At 41.8% G+C, this 20,838-nt stretch overlaps 1 protein-coding gene and 1 long non-coding RNA gene across 2 annotated transcripts; both read right to left on the bottom strand.

Moving 5' to 3' along the window:
* Positions 1 to 201: 201 nt before the first annotated feature.
* LOC308090974 (uncharacterized protein) lies at positions 202 to 16,740 on the bottom strand (the record flags this gene model as incomplete). The annotated part of the gene is made up of 11 exons (XM_080436246.1): positions 202 to 406; positions 2,054 to 2,828; positions 3,698 to 3,769; positions 4,264 to 5,646; positions 6,301 to 6,333; positions 8,376 to 8,425; positions 9,753 to 9,905; positions 10,604 to 10,777; positions 14,457 to 15,083; positions 15,272 to 16,166; positions 16,719 to 16,740. 11 exons carry the CDS (start codon positions 16,738 to 16,740, stop codon positions 202 to 204), a joined length of 4,389 nt encoding a protein of 1,462 aa, XP_080292372.1.
* Positions 16,741 to 17,575: 835 nt separating this feature from the next.
* LOC308089731 lies at positions 17,576 to 18,157 on the bottom strand. The gene is made up of 3 exons (XR_013933541.1): positions 18,050 to 18,157; positions 17,795 to 17,908; positions 17,576 to 17,653 (listed from the first exon to the last, which is right to left on the bottom strand). It is a non-coding gene; the product is annotated as an uncharacterized lncRNA (long non-coding RNA).
* Between the last annotated feature and the right edge of the window lie 2,681 nt (positions 18,158 to 20,838).

Consider the following 20,838-nt stretch of genomic DNA (forward strand, 5'->3'; position numbering starts at 1 on the left):
TCTGTGAGGCAGGTGTTGAGGTTTGAGTGGGTGGTTGTGGTGATGGTCGTGGTGGAGAAGTAAAGTTGTGTGTCGTCGGCATAGCAGTGAAATTGAAGGCTGTGGTGGCAGAGGATCTGTCCAAGGGGTAGAATGTATAAGGTGAAGAGCAGGGGACCAATCACTGGGCCCTGGGGTACTGGAGCAGTAGAAGAGTTGCAGTTATTGATGGTCGGAGAGGTATGACTTCATCCTGGAGAGGGCGGTGCCGGATAGACCAAGGGAGGAGTGGAGTCGTGATATGAGGATGGAGTGATTGATGGTGTGGAAGGCGGCACTGAGAGCGAGGAGGACGTGGATGGAGAGGGAACCAGAGTCGGCGGAGAGAAAGATGTCGTTGGTGACCTTGAGGAGAGCAGTTTCTGTGCTGTGAAGTGAACGGAATCCGGATTGGAAGGTTTCATATAGGTTATTGCAGTCCAGGTGGGATTTGAGTAGTGAGGCAACTGGAAGTCCAGTATTTTGGAGAGAAAGGGGAGATTGGAGATGGGCCGGTAGTTATTGGGTGTGTTGGGTTCGATACCAGGTTTCTTCAGAATAGGGGTGATGGTGATTGTGATTGTGATTTTGACACAACAAAGTATAACACTTCACACTGCACACAATCTGTTTACCATTGGTTATAGTGGTGGACAGGGACAGAGTCTCATGACATTTTAAGGCTCCGACCTTGTCATCACATAGTTCAGTCATTTAGCAGACGCTTTTATCCAAAGCGACTTACATCAAGTGCATTCAACATAGGTAGGGAACGAAACTACTAATCACCAGAAGTCTTAAGTGCATTCTCTTCTAAAACAAGCAACTAAGAGTATACCTCATGCCAGTGTACGTCCAGCGCAACACAGTCGGCTCAGAGTAAGTTGTTGTAAGTAAGTGTGATCAAATATGAATCAATATTATGGTTCTGCAATCGTTTTGCAATTTCTCACCTCAAATGTTACAAAAAACATTGTTGAGTGTACTGTTTAGCATCATGTTGTCTGTTCACATGGCTGCTGCTATGTTGGATTCAGCAAAAAACAAGTGTCATGGGTTGATATGAGCCAGTTGCTCAGGCCCTCATTGGAAACAAGTCCGCAAGGACTTTTATGAATGGACCTGTTAGACAAAGTATTTTAAATGTAACTGTGCTGCTTTACATTTTTTGCCTAATAAAATATTCAATCAATCAATCGATCCATAGCAGTGGCATGCTATTGATTAAGTCGATTACTCTGATGAAGTTACCATACTTAAATGTGACTCTTTGGAAAAGCAGTGTGCAGGATTTGACTCTTATTCTACTGTTGTATTTACTGAAATATTTCATCTGATCTTACACACCTGCTTGCCTTTGTTTGCCTAATACAAATACAGAAGAAAGTAATGTTCCTGATACAACATACCGATATAAATAATATCTGCACAAACATCTTCTGAACATTGCCACAAGTCGCCCCCAAAACAGTTTCACTGCCCAGCAGATGTAGCTGGATATTCTGTGGCTTCATAAAATATGTAGCAAAAATGCAGTACAGAAGGTTAGCTTAGCTAGTGAGCATTACCCTATAAGTAATGTGCTGATTAACTACACAGATATTAACACTACTATCTTTAAACGGTTACATATTCATCAATATTTGGTATGTGCGTAAATGTTTCAATAGATGTTGCACAATTACACATACCAAAGTTGGCAAGTAGACATCTTGTATCTATACTCATCTACAAATGTAGTTCTAAACATATTGATATCTTAAAGTTATGCCTTCTGTTACCTTGCTTCTACCTATTACCAACTTCTCTTTTCTGTTTTCAACCCACTTTGGGTCGAAACGTTGTTCTTTTAATAAATACACTGTGAGAACATCCAAGCTTATCTCTCTTTTATCCATCACCCACACAATACACTTGGATGTGCGTGCATTATCTTTGAACTGTACGTACGTGGAGCATAATGTTTTAGGTAAAATGGGGATACAGTCTCAGTTTTGAAAACAATAGACTGGCTCTTCTATAAAACAGCTGAAACAATCTGTCCTTCTCCTTCAGTTGTCTCTCCTTCTCCTCCAGTTCTCCCTGCATCATCTCTGAGATCATGATGTTCCTTTGGATCTCTGCTTCCACTCTGGCCTTTTCTTTGTCGATCTCTCTCATCTTCTCTATTTCCTGTTTGTGTCTCTCCTCCCTCTCTCTCCTCTCATTAACTCTCTTCACTCTGAAACTCTCCAGCTGTCTCTCTAACTCCTCTCTTTTCTCAGACTCCCTCACCAGCTTTTGTTGCAGCTCTATTTTCTTCTGATCATCACTCCCCTCCTTCATTTGTTTCTCCACTTCATTCGTTTGATGGTCTATCTTACTGATGTCTCCCTCACACTTTTGGAACGATTCCTCTTCGTTCCTCAGAGAGTCTTCAAGCTCCTTGTCAAACCTCTCCCTCATCTCCCGTTCCTCTTTGTCTCTCCTCTCCTCCCCGTCTCTCTCAATCTTTCTTTCCATCTCCTCTGTCTCATACAGCTGCTGACTAAGGTTGGGGTCCAGTTGACGAAGGATTTCAATCATTACTGAACCCGCTTTGTTTCCCTTTCTCCGCACCATGTCGATAATTTCCCGTGCTTTGTCTGGCCTGCGATTTTCTCCTCTAACTGCCTCCATTTCATCATCATTGATAACATCCTTAGCCAGAAGTCTGTCCAGTAGAGAGTCTAGGGTGGCCACTGAGATTCCTTGAACAAACACATGCCTCACATCCTTCAGCCATTTCTCTGCATCCTGGATGTCTATCATTGTCAGATTTGTGGAAGCACCTAGAATACAAGATTAAATACATTGTATTATTATAGGTATAATAATGTTATAACAATGCTAATATATATAGGCCACTATACGCTAAAACTTTAGCATGTTTGTTGACATGGCCAACTTCTTTGATGATCTTCAAATATTTTTGTGTTTGCTTCCTGGCACTAATAATGGTACAACGTTGTGGTTTGGTACCAAAGAGTCTGATTGATGGCAGATCTATGGGTGTGATTTAATCCCTATTTTAAAGAGTAATAGACCATCAATTACTATATTGACCAGGCCGATATATCAGTCGGGCTCTATTGAACACAATGCTGGAAAGACACTTGCTTTCAAATCAGACTCACACCGTTTGTGTGAACATTCACAACCAAGGACGTTCCTTGTCTAGAAATGATCATGTGTTCATATACCCTCAACAGTCTTAACTCATTGACTGCCAGTTGGCCTGTGGTCCACACTGCCAATGGCGAGTTGATGAGTGGGTGGTGTTTTCGATGGTTTACGCTAGATGGCGTGAATCATGATGATGATGAAGAAGACCAGAGCCAAAGATCACGTGATAACAACTAAATGGAGCTGGTTTGGTTTGGTTTTATAGGATTTACAAAAAGCAAATTTTCTCAGCTTTCTGTTGCTTTTTGGCGAAAACAAACTACATTCAACTGCCCATAACTATGGAATGGTTTACCGCGGCGGCACACTTTTTTTTTCTCTGATTCTACGAGAACCCCCTACGTGATTTGTCAAATTTTAGTGAAATCGGAATCACTGGCATTTTAAAGTTGCGACTTAAAACTGAACGAATCACCAGAATTAATAGAAGTAGCAACATAATCACAAAATATTTGAAAGAGTAACATGGACTCACTGTCAGGAAGATGTTCTTCCATACTGTCTCCACTCCTCAGTGGAGTAATGAAGTCTGTCTTCACTGCATCCACTGCAGCACAGCATAAACAGTGCATGTATTGGCAATAGAAACAAAAACAGAAAGGGGTGACTGGATTATTCAATGACATTGGATGAACTTTACTTTAAAAAAAAGAAACAGCCAGATCTGGTCAAACAATCAAAATCACTGGTTTCTTTCAAAATTAGCCTGAAAACCATCTATCAGGAGACCACAGGGGGAGGTAAATGTATTTTCCCATGAAAAGGAAGTGTCATTCACTGCCAACGTTTTTCCTTTTTCTCCTTTGTACATATAGTGTTTGTATTTGTTGATGCCATGTATTATTGTTATTTTTTTATGCTATGTTGATGAATTGAATACATAGGACCACAATGGAAACAAGTCACCAGGACTTTTTTGTGTTACCCTTTTAGCCTTAATGTCTGACTGTACCTCATGTTGTTTACATTTTCTGACTAATAAAGTATTCAATCAATCAAAAAGTCAATCAAGGGAGACATTTTAAATAATCTGATTCTCACCAAGATGTGTGTTTTCACCCCATTCCCTCTTCCTCATCCTCAGCTCTTCGTCTTTCTTTTCTAGTATCTTGTCTCTCTCTATCTTGACCTTCTCGAGTCCTCTCTCCATTTTTTTCAGTTTAGCTGTGAGCTTCCCTATTTGGTTACTCTGGTCCTCCAGGTGCTGGGTCAGTTTCTGCTGCTGTGCCTTGCTCTCCTCCATCTCATTGGTGGAGTTCTGAAGTTCTCTCTGTTTTTCCTTCAGTAGTTGATCTTTCTCTGCTAGTCTGTTGTCTCTCTCTATGTTGACCTTCTCCAGTTCTATCTCTCTCTCCTTCAGTTGAACTGTGAGATTCTCCATGTGTCCATTTCTATCCTGCAGGTCCTGGCTCAGTTCTTGATGGTGACTTTTGCTCTCCTCCATCTCTTTGGTGGTGTTCTTCAGTTCTCTCTCTCTTTCCTTCAGTTGAACTGTGAGCTGCTCTACTTGTTTCCCCTGGTCCTGCATTTCCTTGGTAAGTTTCTGTTTCTGTATTTTGCCATCTTCCACCTCTTTGATGGTGTTCTGCAGTTCAGTGTGTCTTTCCTTCAGTTGAACTGTGAGATTATCCACATGGTTGCTCATGTCCTGCAGGTCCTGAGTCACTTTCTGATGGCGATTTTTGTTCTCCTCTATTTCTTTGAAGGTGTTCTGTAGTTCTTTCTCTCTTTCCTTCAGTAGTTCATCTTTCTCCTCGAGGCTTTTGTCTCTCTCTACCTTGACATTATCCAGTTCACCTTCTCTTTGCTTTAGTTCAACTCTGAGCGTCTCTACTTGGTTGCTCTGGTCCTGCCTGTCCTGGGTCAGTTTGTGGTTCTTTCTCTTGCTCTCCTCCATCTCAGAAGTGGTGTTCTGCAGTTCCCTCTCTCTTTCCTTCAGTAGTCTTTCTTTATCATCTAGTCTGTTGTCTGTTTCCATCTTGACCTTCTCCATTTCACTGTCTTTTGTCCTCAGTTGAGCTGCAAGATTCTCTACTTGGTGGTTTGTGTCCTGCATGTCCTGGCTCAGTTTGTGTTGTTCTATCTTGCTCTTCTCCACCTCTTTGGTAGTGTTCTGCAGTTCAGTGTGTTTTTCCTTCAGTTGAACTGTGAGCTTCTCTACTTGTTTGCCCTGGTCCTGCATTTCCTTGGTAAGTTTCTGTTTCTGTATTTTGCCTTCCTCCACCTCTTTGATGGTGTTCTGCAGTTCAGTGTGTCTTTCCTTTAGTTGAACTGTGAGCTTCTCTACTTGGTTGTTCCTGTCCTGCAGGTGCTCGGCCAGTTGCTGCTGCTGTACCTTGGTCTCCTCCATCTCTTTGGTGGAGTTCTGCAGTTCTCTATCTCGGTCCCTGATCTTTTGGCTCATATCCAGTAACAGTTGTTTCACTTTCATAAAACAGAAAAGACATGTACATTAAGTTTAACCGGAGACATTTTAACATCCTCAATGAATCGTACATGATTTTTTAGAATCAATTGCACTTGCATTCACAGTAATATCTGATCACATAACTATCTTAAAGCTAGTCCGCTCTAGTTTTTAGCTGTGGTGGACTCGGGATGGAGTTTTTCTACTGTACCACTCGGCCAAGGATATAATAACATCATATAAAGGTAAGAAAAAGGTTAGTCCGAAATGTTCCTTTAAGGCTGCAGCTGAGCATTAAATCCCTGTCCAGTTGATAAGGGATTTGGCATTTTACAACACAGATTGGGTGAGTTACATGTGATGTATCCTCAGTTCTTATTTGTGTTTTTGTCTTTGTCTTTCTTCCAGGAGTTTGTCCTTCTCTTTCAGCAGTTTCTGTGTTTACAAGCTCTTGATCATTCTCATCCATAACCATATAAATCTACTCTCTTCTATTCTATATCTTTATAAATAACATAATAGTTATAATGTGTGGCATTGAACCAATGGAACTTCAGAACAATAAGCCGTTGGACTAATGGCATGACACCATATGATGCTAAGTAACCTAGTAAGCCTAAGTTTAAATGAAATGTCTCCATTAGATTAAACTAACTTTAAACAGCACTCACCTGGGGCAGATGAATCCACTCCTTTGGATTTTGCTGCAAGAAGCACAGTGTTTCCATTACAATTTAGTGTAAACATGTGAGCTAATATGTCCTGGAAATTAACTGTTAAGTCACTTAACAGAGTGATTGACACAGTCACAGTTATAGCTAAATGCATTAACATGGGGACAAATGTTTTGCCTAAAAGTGGAATAGGGAAAATATAGGACATGTGTCCTGTTTCGAAGAACTAAAGGGTTAGTTCACGCACGCATGCCCGCACACTTGCATGCAACGCATGCACTCATCCATGCAGGCACGCACTGTAACAGTCAGTAGGCATATGCAATGCCAGTTGGTACCACAAGGTGGTGCACTGCTTCCTTTTGTTTTGCTGTATCGCAGTGTGTACAATATACCTGACGTCACTTACAATATTATCCAGTAGTATGTTGGCGGGCAGAGTTAATGCATGGTGGTATGTTCTTGATATCAGAATCAGAATCAGAATCAGTTTTATTGTCACATCACAGGTTTACAAGGTAAAAAAGTGGGTGAAATTATTTTCTGTACATCGTTCCCATCACAACGTTAGTTTCCATAGAAAGAAGAGGGGGGGGGGAGAAGAAGAGGGTGGGGGGCAAGTGGGAAGGAGATCAAAACAAGAGAGCAACAGAAGGCCAGACAAGTTATCTACATATTTACAAATTACCTGAGATAATAAAAAAACTAAAAAAAACTAAACTAAGGTGCCTGAGCATAGCAGCAATGTATTGTATACTGTGCATGTTATACTTATACTGTGCATGATAGACAATGGACGTTAAGGTGCTTAGAGGAAAAGGAGCACAATAAAAAAGTCAGTGCGTTATACAAGGGATTAAGGTGCAAAAGGTCAGTGCGTGTCCACCTAGAGTGGACTGACCCTAGTATAATCCGCAAGTAGCTCCATGAGGGAGTGCAACAAAAAGTCATTTGTACCTGGTGTAGTCCACAGGTGTGTCCGAGGGGGGGCTAAAGTCCAAGTCATTGTCCCTGGTATAATCCACAGGTGTGTTCAGGAAGAGCCAGAAAAGTCTGCGCCGCCTGTTGTCAGGCTGCTGAACAAGGCCTATGCCTCATTCAGGCTTATGCCCCATTCAGCATTCTGACAGCAGCCGGATTGAAACTACACCAGAACCTGGTGGTGGAACTCTTGATACTGCGGTAGAGCCCCTTGCCCGGTCGCGGTCGTTGTAGGGGGTTGAACAGTCTGTGACTTGGGTGGTGCTTGTCCTTGATGATGCGCTTGGCTTTGACCACGCACCGCTTTTTGTACAGTTCCTGGAGCGCTGGGAGCTCGATTCCCATTATCCGCTCTGCCGATCGCACTACTCGTTGTAGGCTGATCTTTTCTCGGGCAGTGCAGTTCCCGTACCAGGCCGTGACACGGCCTGTTAGGATGCCTTCAACAGAACTGTTGTAGTACAGCCTGAGGATGCGACGTCCTACTCCGAGCTTCTTCAGGCGGCGGAGCCAGTACAGTCGCTGCTGAGCCTTTTTCCTCACGTGTGTGGAGTGCGTCTCCCATTTGAGGTCCTCCTCGATGTGTACTCCGAGGAACTTGAACTCGCTGACCCTTTCCACTGCAGCACCGTCGATGAGGATGGGCGCATGGTCTCTCCGCGGCCTCCTGAAGTCCACGATCAGTTCTTTGGTCTTGTCGACGTTAAGAGAGAGGTTGTTCTCCCGGCACCAGCGTGCCAGTGATTTGATCTCCTCTCTGTAGTCAGACTCGTCGTTGTTGACGATTCGGCCTATCACTGTCGTGTCGTCCGCGTACTTTATGATGGTGTTGGAGACATGTGTGGCTATGCAGTCATACGTGTACAGGGAGTAGAGGAGAGGGCTCAGCAAGCATCCCTGGGGTGCTCCGGTGTTGAGGGTCAGGGTATATTTTGTTGTTCCAAATATGAGACCTGGCTTGATATGGTCGATGTTTACATGATAGGCTGCTAAGTAAACAAGCCTGGTGCTGACCCAATGCTACTAGTCTTCTCCTTCCCAACTCATTACAGCATGCACACAGGTGTATAAACAGTGTTGTGTGTACTCACATGTTTTAAGGAGTTGAGGTTGAAGCAAGTGTTCTTCTTCTTGATACAACCTGTAGGAAACAAGCACACATTTATTATATGACACATTGACACAGTCACTCCTCAAAGCGCTGACCTCCACCATGCTGGGTGGCCTACCCAGGGCTGTGTCATTTGTGGGGTGCAACCGTCAGGAAACAAATAAGCTGCAGGGAGAAATAGATTGTATGACAGATGGTGCAACCGTTTGTGGCTGCCTCTATGGGCAGCAGTGCTTTTGGAGGTTGCCGTGTAGAGACTCCTGGGCATAAGATTACAAATTGGAGTGAGGTATCTTGGCAATCCATCAGGAACAACAAACTGTTTGGGCCATAGACATATAAAGGCTCCTCCGGCTCTGAGGCGTCTGTATCTCGGGCGCTCACCAGCTTCCGCCCCTCCCTCGGGAAGTCTCCGCGTGCGTCACAGAAGGGGACGTTCGGTAGGCCAATCAGAGGCCTACCGAACGTCCCCTTCTGTGACGCACGCGGAAACTTCCCGAGGGAGGGCGGAAGCGAAATTTGCGATACAGGTCGCTCCAATGAACTGCAGAGGCCAATGAGGTATCTAGGTTTCTATATCTATGGTTTGGGCGGCTGGGTGGACTCCTGTACATTCTCCTCCTTCTTCCGGCTGTTTCTACCAGAGGCCACCACAGTAGACATGTCAATATATGGTTTAACCCCAAACAAAACTTTTTTTTTTAGCTGGCAATATGGCTGCCAGGGGCTTAAAATGGCTATATCTCAATTGAAAAATAAACCCATACAAAATATGTTCTATTTGATTGTAGTACCTCTAGGCATGCTTAAGAACATAAACATAAACAAACATAATTAGAAAAATATGCTTTCCCGAAAGGCGTAATTTTCAAGATGGCGTCCAAGAACATATATCGCGTCAGCCTAACCTCTCGTGTAACCATGACGATCTAATGTGGTCATTCTGGTAACGTGGAATCTTTTCTAACAGGTAGTAATAACAAAAAGGGTTAGCACAAATTGGTAGAACAATGCATCATTTGGAAATGGGCGTGGGGAGTTGTGCCATGATCCAATGAATCCAGAGGATATGACCTGCATTTCAAGAGGTATAGGCAAAAACCTGAAGCAGCCTGTTATAGCGCCACCATGAGGCCAATTTGAATTATTTTTGGTGGATGTTCTTCCATGGAGGTTCCTCCTGGCCTATTCAGCCAGGTGGAGATCATGATTAATAAGGGCATCTCTACTTCTAATAAGTGACCACATTTTCCAATCATCACAAATTGTGTTCTAACAAGTAATAGAAGGATACATACATAGAATCACATTTTATAATTTCCCCCATCACATTTCAGCACACCTCTCCTCTACTCACTCGAGGTTCTTCAGTCCAGCAAAGAGTAAGTTCACTTTTGAGTTTCCTGGTTGATTGAAGCTGAGGTCCAGCTCTCTCAGATGGGAGGGGTTGGAGCTCAGAGCTAAGGCCAGACTATTACAGCCTTCCACTGAGATCATACAGTGTGACAACCTGTAGAGAAATGAAAACTGTGTGAGGTCTGTGCATATTCTAACTTTCTCTTTATGGTTGCGCACCACTACCATAGGCGCACACTGCTCTGTGAAAATAAAAAGGTATCATTCACACAGGCCGCTTACCTAGTATAGCCTTATAAATAGATGGCCAATCAACAAAGCTATACAGAACACATTGATGGGTGTTGTAATCAGAATTTGTAATAAAACGCAAAGCCAAATGATACAGATGATCAAGCTTAGCCAAGGTGGATGAAATCTATCTGGCAAATCTATAAAAAGTATAACCATAATCAACCTGGGACATACAAAGTCTGTTAACCTTTTCCTTCCAATACAAGCAAAAGCAAGACTTCAATCTGTACAAAAAGTACAGATTAGTAAGTAAATGTAAATGTTTTTTTCCTCCTTTATCTCTATTATCTAGTGTGACATTCACTTGTCACAGTATGACGGAGTTCAGAGTTCATCAAACTGCTGGTCGTGGGCTGGGGAACTGGCAAAACCTTCCAGCCTGCATTGTCACTTGTCAAATGATTCTATAACTGGACGTGCTAATTCCTTAGCAGCCAACGTGATCTCAACCTGATTCACACTCTTCAAATAAAGTATCACCACAGCATTCATAATATAATCACATAATAATTAATGAAACATACCTAATAAAAAATTATGCTGGTAAATTAATCTGACCTTAGAATCTCCAGTCTACAATGTGGACTCTTCAGAGCAGCAGAGAGTACCTCCATGAATGAATCCAACAAGATGTTGTCCCCCAGGTCCAGGTGTCTTAGATGTGAAGGATTAGAGCTCAGAGCTGAAGCCACAACTTCAATGTGTGTCTGTCTGAGGTCACAGCCAACTAGGCTGTAATTACAAATTAAATGTGAAATCAAAGATATTCAAAACATTAGATCACAATTATCACTGTACCAAAATGAACATTTGCATGGAATGGCACTGCAGTTTCTGTATTCCACTGTTGTGCTGAAGAGTATATATGTTACAGGACGATTGAATAACCAGGACGATTGAAGAAGGAGCGCTTGTTTTCAGGCAATTCTGTAAAACCAACGCTAAGGGGCAATGCAAGCCAGACTAGAGGGAGGGTGTGTGTGTGTGTGTGTGTGCGTGCGCGTTTGTGCGCCCGCGCACACGCATGCACACACATGCGCGCGCATGCACGCGCCCGCGCACACACGCATTGTTTTAGTTTCTCCCTGAGACACACACACACACACACACACAGTAATCCATGAAAAGAACTATTCTGTCCCTATCGGTTTACAACTCGGACGGCGCTGTGTCGACTATCAGAGCATCGGCCGGTCAGCGCGGGCGCGAGGGCGCGCCTCCTCGGCCTCAAGCTCTGCTGAGTCGGCGCGCCTCCGTCATGGACAATAACTATTATCACGTGCGTGTGAACGTGTGTTCAGCGTTCCCCTAGCGTAGCTTCCTGGTTGCTACGTGGGGGGGAACAACAACAGACAGGTCTGCGTCGCATCAAAGCCCCGCCTCGCCCCGAAGCCCCGTGCCTAAAAATGAGCACTCTGTCTTCAATCGTCCTGGTTATTCAATCGTCCTGTGACATATATATATGTATATATGCATGTGTATATATGTATATGTATATATATATATATATATATATATATATATATGTATATATATATATATATATATATGTATATATATATATATATGTATATATATATATATATATATATATATATATGTATATATATATATATATATATATATATATATATATATATATATATATATATATATATATATATATATGTATATATATATATAAAAACCTAGAACACACCACTGTGTGTGTGGGGGGGGGGTATTTACGTAGGCAAAGGGTGTTTACGTAGGCTTCGTCCAGGAGGTCTTACGTGCGTGCTGTTTCCCGAATTTAGTTTAGCAGACACGTAACGCCATGCACTTGAGAGCCTACGACGATGGTGTTTCCTGAAGCCAGTTTAGATAGCACGTAAGGCACAACCAGCTGCTACTAATGAAGACAGTGCGTAGCGGGGTTGCTACTGCGCAGCTGCGTGGAGGCTCTTACGCACAACCTGAAATCGCTTTGGGAAACCCGGCCATTGCGATTAACTAGTCCAGCCAAACTATACGCAGACTCTTGGGTTATGCGCTCGGTACGCATAGATTCAGTTTTGGATATTAGACAGTATAAAGGATGGACAAAGTTACGCCCATAGACTCTACAGTAAATGAAGCTATTTTTCAACGATTTCAAATCCGCCATCTTTCTATATAAGGTTGCACTCAAATGAATGCTATTGGTTGGAACCAATTTTAGTCATGTTTATATCGGATTTTAATAATTTGATTGTTAAAATAGTGGATTAGTATGTTCCAGGTAGCCGACCTTGTGAATGGTCCTTATTGCTTTCTTTTGGTGAATGATTAGTGACTGTAATGATTTTTGTTATAGTTATTACCCCAAACCTCAACACAATAATGTAAATGTGACAAGACTAAGGAACAGTAGACAGTGTGGAGTGCCTTATGATCCAGAACCTACTTTGCTTTATTTACGACTGCTATACTTCTAGCTACTTTGTACTTTACTTGTACATTATGTGGTTTCCAGCTAAGCCTGTCATCTATTATCACACCTAGACATTTGTTTTTGTGCACCCGATCAATAGCACCTCCACCTATTTCTATCTGCACTTGTGTGTTTATCCTGTACTTACCAAATATAAACTTTGCCTTGCTCAGATTTAAAGATAATTTATTCCAATCAAACCATAACTTCAATTTCTTTAATTATTCACTGATGTCATCCTGTAATTTGTCCAAATTATCACTAGAGCAAAACACTTTTGGGTCATCTGCAAAAAGTACGAGTGACAGCAGCTTTGATACTTGGCAAATATCATCGATGTAAGGAATACAAAGTTTGGGCCCCATAATGACCCCTGGGGGATGCCACTTGCAGTGTCCAAATGATTTGAGCTGTAATTACCCATCTTCACAAACTGTTTATGTTTGTCCAAATAATTTATAATCCAGTCTATTGCAATGCCTGTTATACCAATGTTCTCCAGTTTGTTTAATAATATATTGTGATTGATAGTGTCAAAAGCTTTTTTGAGGTCAATGAATATTCCAACTGCATATTGTTGATTATCAATTGCGTTTGTGTTTCTTTCTATGGATTCCATTAATGCCTGAGATGTTGATCTGTTAGTTCTGAAACCATATTGACTCTATGAGAGTACATCAAATCTTTCCAAAAAATTATCTAATCTGCTCTTGAAAAGTTTCTCCAGTATCTTTGAAAATTGTGGCAGTAATGAGACAGGTCTGTAGTTTGTGAAGTGGTGTTTGCTCCAATTTTTATACAGTGGTATGACCGTTGCTATTTTCATTTAGTTTGGAAATTGACCGGTTTGCAATGATACATTGCATATGTGTGTAAGTGGCTTAGAAATCCCCTCAATTACCTGTTTGACATGTCAAACAGGACATGTCAATATCATTATCTTTTTTATTAATGTTTTTTCACAATTTTTAACTATGCCAAACATTTCATTTTCCTCCACTACATTAAGGAACATTGAGCAGGGATTTCTGTCAACCCATCTGACGCTCAATCCGGAATTCTACTCCCTAGGTCAGGGCCTACATTAACAAAAAACAGATTGAAGCGATCTGGCACCTCATCCATATTTAGGTAAATTGTTTTGTTTAACACCATCTCATACTGTTTAATATATTCCATATCATTTGTATTATTGTCTAGTTTATTTTTATAATATTCTTTCTTACTTATCCTTATAATGCTAGTTAACTTATTTTTATATTTATCTGCTGCTTCTTTAGTCCTCAAATAAAAACCCTGTACAATGCTTTTTTTTGACAGGCATTTTGTAAACCTTTAGTTAACCATGGACAATTATTGTATGCTAGGTTATAAGTTGCGGGTCGTTTCTGCGTGTGGGGGGGGGGGGGGGGGCATCACCCAGAGCTAATTCCCTATCTTCCACCAAATGTTACTTGCAGTGCTACCCGCTTTACATGCTAGATGAGGGGTCTTCAACGTTTTTCAGGCCAAGGACCCCTTAGCTGAGAGATGAAGCAGGGACCCCCCACTACATTTTGTATATATGAGAGAGAGAGATGAAGCAGGGACCCCCACTACATTTTGTATATATGAGAGAGAGAGATGAAGCAGGGACCCCCACTACATATTGTATAAAATTGTGTTGCAGATTAAACTTTTTCATAGATTTCATTGATAGCTTCATAGACTTGTTTGACAGACACTATCATTAGTGTTAAGAATTCTTTTTTTTTCTTTTTACACAATCTTTTCTATGTTGGATTCATGTCAATGACATTTAGGTACAGAGACACATGTCAAGTTTTGAGTAAGTATTGAGTTTCATGAGTTAACATGTTAATGTGTATTTTCAGACATTTAACCACTTAAACTCTCAATACTTACTAAACTTGACATTTGGCTCTTTACTTGATATTTGGTAGGTTTATAGTCAGATACTCAGATAGTTCTGTCTTTGATCTGTCCTCGGACGTCAGGTACTGACGGATCTCCTGAAATACTGAGTGGTCGTTCATCTCCATCAAACAGTGGACGGTGTTGATCATTCTGTCAGGAGAGTAATCTTTAGTGGTCATCTCCTTCAGGTTGTTGATGGCTCTCTGGATGCTCTCTGGACTGTTCTCTCTCTGACCCAGCAGGCCTCCTAACAGACTCTGGTTGGACTCCAGTGAGAGGCCATGAAGGAAGCGGACAAAGAGGTCCAGGTGGCCATTCTTACTCTTCAGGGCTTTTTCCATGGCTCTCTGCAGGAAGTCCTCCAAGGAACTGACATCAACTCCCAGGAATGTCTTCAGTACCTTCATGTTCTTCCGTGTGAAACAGTGGAACAGGTAGACTGCAGCCAGAAACTCCTGGATGCTCAGATGAACAAAGCTGTAGACTTTTCTGTAGACTTTTCTCTGAGATTGCACAGTCTCTTCTTTGAAGAGATCTGTGCACACTCCTGAGTACAGCAAGGCGTCTTTCACATCAAGACCACACTCTTCCAGGTCTTCTTGGTAGAACATGAAGTTACCTTTCTCAATATATTCAAACGCCAGCATGCCCAGCTTCAGAAGGACTACCCTGTCAGTCGAAGCCAAGAACGGCTGTTTATTCTCATTTTTTCCCTGAAAAAATATTCTCCATCCTTTGTTTTCTTTTTTTTGTGTCTCATCATACTTCAGCTCCTTCCTTTTTCTCTGAACCATGAGGAAGCAGCTGTACATCTGAGTCAGGGTCTTGGGCAGCTGTTCTGTCTGGTCTGTCTTCACCATGTCCTCCAGAACGGTAGCAGTGATACAACAGAAGACTGGGATGTGACACATCCTCTTTGTGACACATCCTCTTTGAAGACATCAAAGATGCTCTTTGATGTCTTCATGTGTGAGATGATTGTGCTGGCATCAATGAATCTCTTCCTGAAGAACTCCTCCTTCTGGGGGTCTGTGAACCCTCGTACTTCTGTCACCATGTCAACACATGCAGGAGGGATCTGATTGGCTGCTGCAGGTCTGGTAGTTATCCAGAGGAGAGCTGAGGGGAGAAGATTCCCCTCGATGAGGTTTGTCAACAACATGTCCACTGATGATGTCACTGTGACATCAGACACAATGTTAATGTTGTGGAAGTGCAATGGAAACCTGCTTTCATCCAGACCATCAAAGATGAAGCCAACTTTCCAGACAGCGAGCTGCTCTGCTGTGACCTTCTTTAATGTTGGGTGGAAAACATGGATCAGTGTGAGAAGACTGTGCTTCTCATCTCTGACCAAGTTCAGCTCCCGGAATGAGAAGAGAACCAGGAGAATGACATCTTGATTTTCCAAACCCTTTGCCCAGTCCAGAGTGAACTTACGCACAGAGAATGTTTTTCCAATGCCAGCGATGCCTTTGGTCAGAACTCTTCTGATGGGTTTGTCTCTGCCAAGGAGGAGGGGCTTAAAGATGTCACAGCAGTTGATTGGTTTGTCATGCAGGGTCCTCATCTTGGAAGCTGTCTCTATCTGCCACACCTCATGTTGGTTATTAACCCCTTCACTCTCTCCCACTGTGATGTAGAGCTCTGTGTAGATGCTGCTGAGGGAGGGCACTTCAGTGACGTATGTCACACGATCAAGTCTGTTCAAACTGATCTTATAATCCTTTAAATCCTCCTGCAGACTGACATCTATTGTGAGTAGACATTTTAAACATTCAGGTTCATTATTAACTTCACATCCTGACATTAATCAATTACTCTCCAGTAAATGAACTTATCTCATTGAAAATCTACAATTCGTTAAGAAAATCAGCAAAAAAGACAAACGTCACTATTTGGACATGGATACTGTTAAAACCATATGGTGCCATTTCAGCATTTCAATTAACATGACATGTTAATTAGTGACAATTGTTTCCAATCTTACTTTGTCTACTTTCACTGGGTGTCTTCAGTCCAGGTGAGGTTCTGAATCTCACTCTGTGGAGATGAAAATAATATCATATAGATGAGTAAATATTAATAAATTAACTTATTTACAGTAGTAGATTAGGCTTTTACGCAATGTATTCTACTGTGTTGAACGTGACTGATATGTTAGAACTCCATGCCCTGTAAGTTCAGAAATTAAATAAGGCACATACATAAAGTAAAGTCTTTAAATAGCAGGGAAATACTGCACCAGTGTGGAATAATCCATGATTATGATGAGGGTGGAGTGTATTATTGACATGTACCTACTTATGTGGCCTTCTAGCGCCATCCCGTGGTGAATGACCGTTTGTTCAGCTAATTGTGGGAGAAATTACGTACTTCCGGTTTAGCGTGATTTTATTATATACTTTCATTAGATTTAGGTAAATTAGCGGCTTAATCTGTGCATAGAAAGTATTGTCCTAGTAGTGGGGTGATTTATGTATTTACTATTTAATTTTCTGAGGGGTATTTCTTTAGCTATTTGTTATGCCTGCTAACGTGACCAAATTTACTGCACATGAGTCAGCTTCTTGAGCACCAGGTTTTTTAGAATAGGATCTCAGTAACAAAGGAAGAGCCGCGGTGGACAGATGGTATGTAGAATAAGATCCGACCTTACACGACATAATGTATTTTCTCACATTGTTATATCTTGTGAAGATGTATTTCTTGTCAGTAATGATTGTTATGTTCTATGTTTTTATCTGCAGGTTTATAACCTACCGTTGTAACAACCAGTATTGTGTTTAGATTAGGGTGTGAGAGTTTGTGTGTGAACGAAACAGAAATAAAATGCCATAAAAGACACTTGTTTGAGTTGTATCCACTGGCCACGGCTCTACCCGCCTTTCCAAAGGGAGATCTACGATTACATAGGGTGTGATTGATTAGATATTTGGACAACCAGACTTTGGTCCAAGTTTGATCATTATTACAAAGTATAGCAGTCCCACTATATTTAAGTCCAATATAATGTCAAATCACCCTACTATTGGGAGGGGGCGAGACGTAAAAGGTAATGTCCCTTGTTTTTGTAAATAACTCAGCATTAGATCACCTTTATAGTGTTGTGTATATTGTATAGGAGGTTCACATACTCTGTGTCTGGAGGTCCAGGTTCCTTACTGAAGTTAGGACCCAATCCTAACTTCATAGACACATAGCTGGGTGTTGGAGACTCTGGTCTGTGGTGAAGACTTCTGGAATCATAAAAAAATAAAATAAACATTGGTTTAATGATTTAAATATGTGATGATTGAAAACGCCAGTTTATTCAATATTCTTTATTGTAACCATTATTCATGTTATAGTGTTGTGTATATTGTGATGGATTCACATACTCTGTGTCTGGAGGTCCATGTTCCTTACTGAAGTTAGGACCCAATCCTTTAGACCGGTCACTCTTCATAGACACATAGCTGGGTGTTGGAGACTCTGGTCTGTGGTGAAGACTTCTGGAATCATAAAAAAATAAAATAAACATTTGTTTAATGATTTAAATATGTGATGATTGAAAACGCCAGTTTATTCAATATTCTTTATTGTAACCATTATTCATGTTATAGTGTTGTGTATATTGTGATGGATTCACATACTTTGTGTGTGGAGGTCCAGGTTCATTACTGAAGTCAATAAGTCTTCCTTTAGACATGTCACTCTTCATAGACACACAGCTGGTTGTTCGAGACTCTGGTCTGTCAGACCCACTCATGTTTGGACTTTATTAAACCTGTTACGGTTACAGTCAGTACAATACGTCAGAAAAACAGGAAATGCTGGATGCATGTACGCAACACACACACACGCACGCACACACACGCGCACGCACGCACGCACACGCACACACACACACACACACACACACACACACACACACACACACACACAGTGTGTATTCAGGGTCACACTATGTGTTGAAGTTGTGTTGTTCTATAGAAGTGTTTATTCAGGTTCACACTATGTGTGGAAGTTGTGTTGTTCTATAGAAGTGTTTATTTGGGGTTTGGGGGGTAAGTTGTGTTGTCTCTCTGTCAGGCAGAAACCTTGTAAATCCATATTTCAACATGTTATGTATTGTTTTTATAAATTAATGTCCTACTTTATCGTACGATAGTGTCACACAAATTTTCAAAAATAGGCAATCTACAAGCTCACAACGTGTTGCAATGCAATGTGTTGTGAGCTTATAGATCTGCTATTGCTGCTACTTTTTTAAATATGTTTGAATGTGAAAGTGTTTTAGTGTGTCTGTGGATTTTACAAATATGTAACCAATGACAAGTATAAACAAGAGCTTGTGACTAAATAATAACTACATACATCACAGCTACAAAAATGGTTATATGTGCAAATTATACTTGTGCATATAACTTTCACACTTGCATGAAATACTTCTACAACTTAAAACCTGTTTTACATGATGAGGATCCTCATCATGTAAAACCTTACATTCACAATTATATTATTAAAATTAGAAAAAGTGCTCCTCGGAGCACAAGTCTCCGCCAGGTCAGGTAGATTATTGTGGCCTCCTGGTGGCGCTATAATAGGCCAATGTGAAAAGGGTGCCATTTCTTCTTAGGCCTTGCACGACAATCGGACACTGCATTCATGATTTGAGGCATTTTGTTCCAAAATTTGGTTGCTAAATTAGACCTGCTGGTGGCGCTATAACAGGCCAATGTGAAAAGGGTGGCATTTCTTCCTCGGCCTAGTGGGAATGTGCGTGCAAAATTTCACGGAAATCGCCCACTGCGTTCATGATTTGAGGAATTTTGTTCAAAAGGGACCTATCCTGCAAACTTTGGAAGCCAATGTTAGCCAAGTAGGATGGAATAATTAAGCAATATTACACGAGAGGGTGTGCTTTACCGTCATTATTGGCACGCCTGTGATGCGGTCAGGAACGAGGCGAAGCCGAGTTCCGCGAGCATCACAGAAGTGCCAATAATGTAAGGTAAAGCACACCCTCGAGTGTAATATTGCGATTATACAACAGTTACCAACAAAACACATCCAAATGTATTCATATTGTGGAGCAATTCATAATAAAAATGTTTCGCTATTATCCGTTTCCCTGTAAAGAGAAGAGTTTTTCACTGAGACATTAAATAGTCCCTGTAGCAGCGCTATGAGCCTGAGGCACCGTCTCATCAACACAGCTGAGCTATCAATGCTTGCGCAGTGGAAAGAATTCCAGTAGGCTATATGCTCCGTCGTACGACCGTGTCACGTGGCCAAAATAACTGATCTACAAGCTGACAACGCGTCACGATGGCGATGCGTTGTGAACTTGTAGATCGTCTATTTTCGCCGTGCGATACCTGGCGACGCGTTGTGAACTTGTAGATCGGCTATTTTCGCCGTGCGATACCTGGCGACGCGTTGTGAACTTGTAGATCGGCTATTTTCGCCGTGCTGTTTGTTTTCCTACCGTGGGACAGCGTGACGTCACAGCACAGCTGTGCCATATAGTCTAATCAGGTGCGGACTGCAGTGCGGAGTGATTTATTAATGTGATTAGGCCCGTGCTATGATGCTGGTTTGAAGCACGGCTAGATAGCTATTTCAACCAATCAGATTGCTTGGTCGGAACTACCTGTTGTATAATATGAAATATCGGACACATCCATCTTGATCACATGACTGTAGAGATACTGTGTACCGATTTGCGTGATTTTTGGACAGAATCTGAAGGAGTAAGAGTAAAAACTGTGTTTTACAAAACTCAGCCTCCTGGTGGCGCTCTAAAAGGCATTATGTGAAAAATGCAGGGAAAAGGTTTTTCCTTGGCCTCTAGGGAGTGTGCGTGCAAAGTTTCACGCAGATCGGTGCAGTTATAGCTAAAAAGGTGATTTGGCCTGTTATAGCGCCACCATGAGGCTGATGTGAACGTTTTCAAGTGGCATTTCATCCTGGGCCAAGTGGGAATCTCTGTGGAAAATCTTACGGAAATCGCATGCTGCGTTCATGATTTGAGGCATTTTGTTCAAAATGAACCAATCCTGCATACTTTGGAAGCCAATTTTAGCCAATCAGGATGGAATATGGAAAATCAGACAGATCCGTGTTGATCACATGGCTATAGAGATACTGTGTACCGAATTGCGTGTTTGTTGGACAAAATCTGTAGGAGTAATAGCAAAAAATGTGTTTTGCAAAAGTCGGCCTCATGGTGGCGCTATGACAGGCTGATCTGAAAAATGTGGGGCAGAGGTTCTGCTGTGGCATCCAGGGTGTGTGTGCACTTTCACAGCGACATGGCCAACAGTGGCGGAGATTAGCTGGTCGCGGACAGAAGGACGGACGGACGGACGGACAGGGGGCAAAACATACTCTCTCGCCAATGCCATGCCTTTCGGCCTGGCGGAGACAATAACTTAAA

Source organism: Gymnoscopelus braueri (assembly GCF_963280865.1).
Source record: "Gymnoscopelus braueri genome assembly, chromosome: 8".
In the NCBI taxonomy this organism is placed as follows: Eukaryota; Metazoa; Chordata; class Actinopteri; order Myctophiformes; family Myctophidae; genus Gymnoscopelus; species Gymnoscopelus braueri.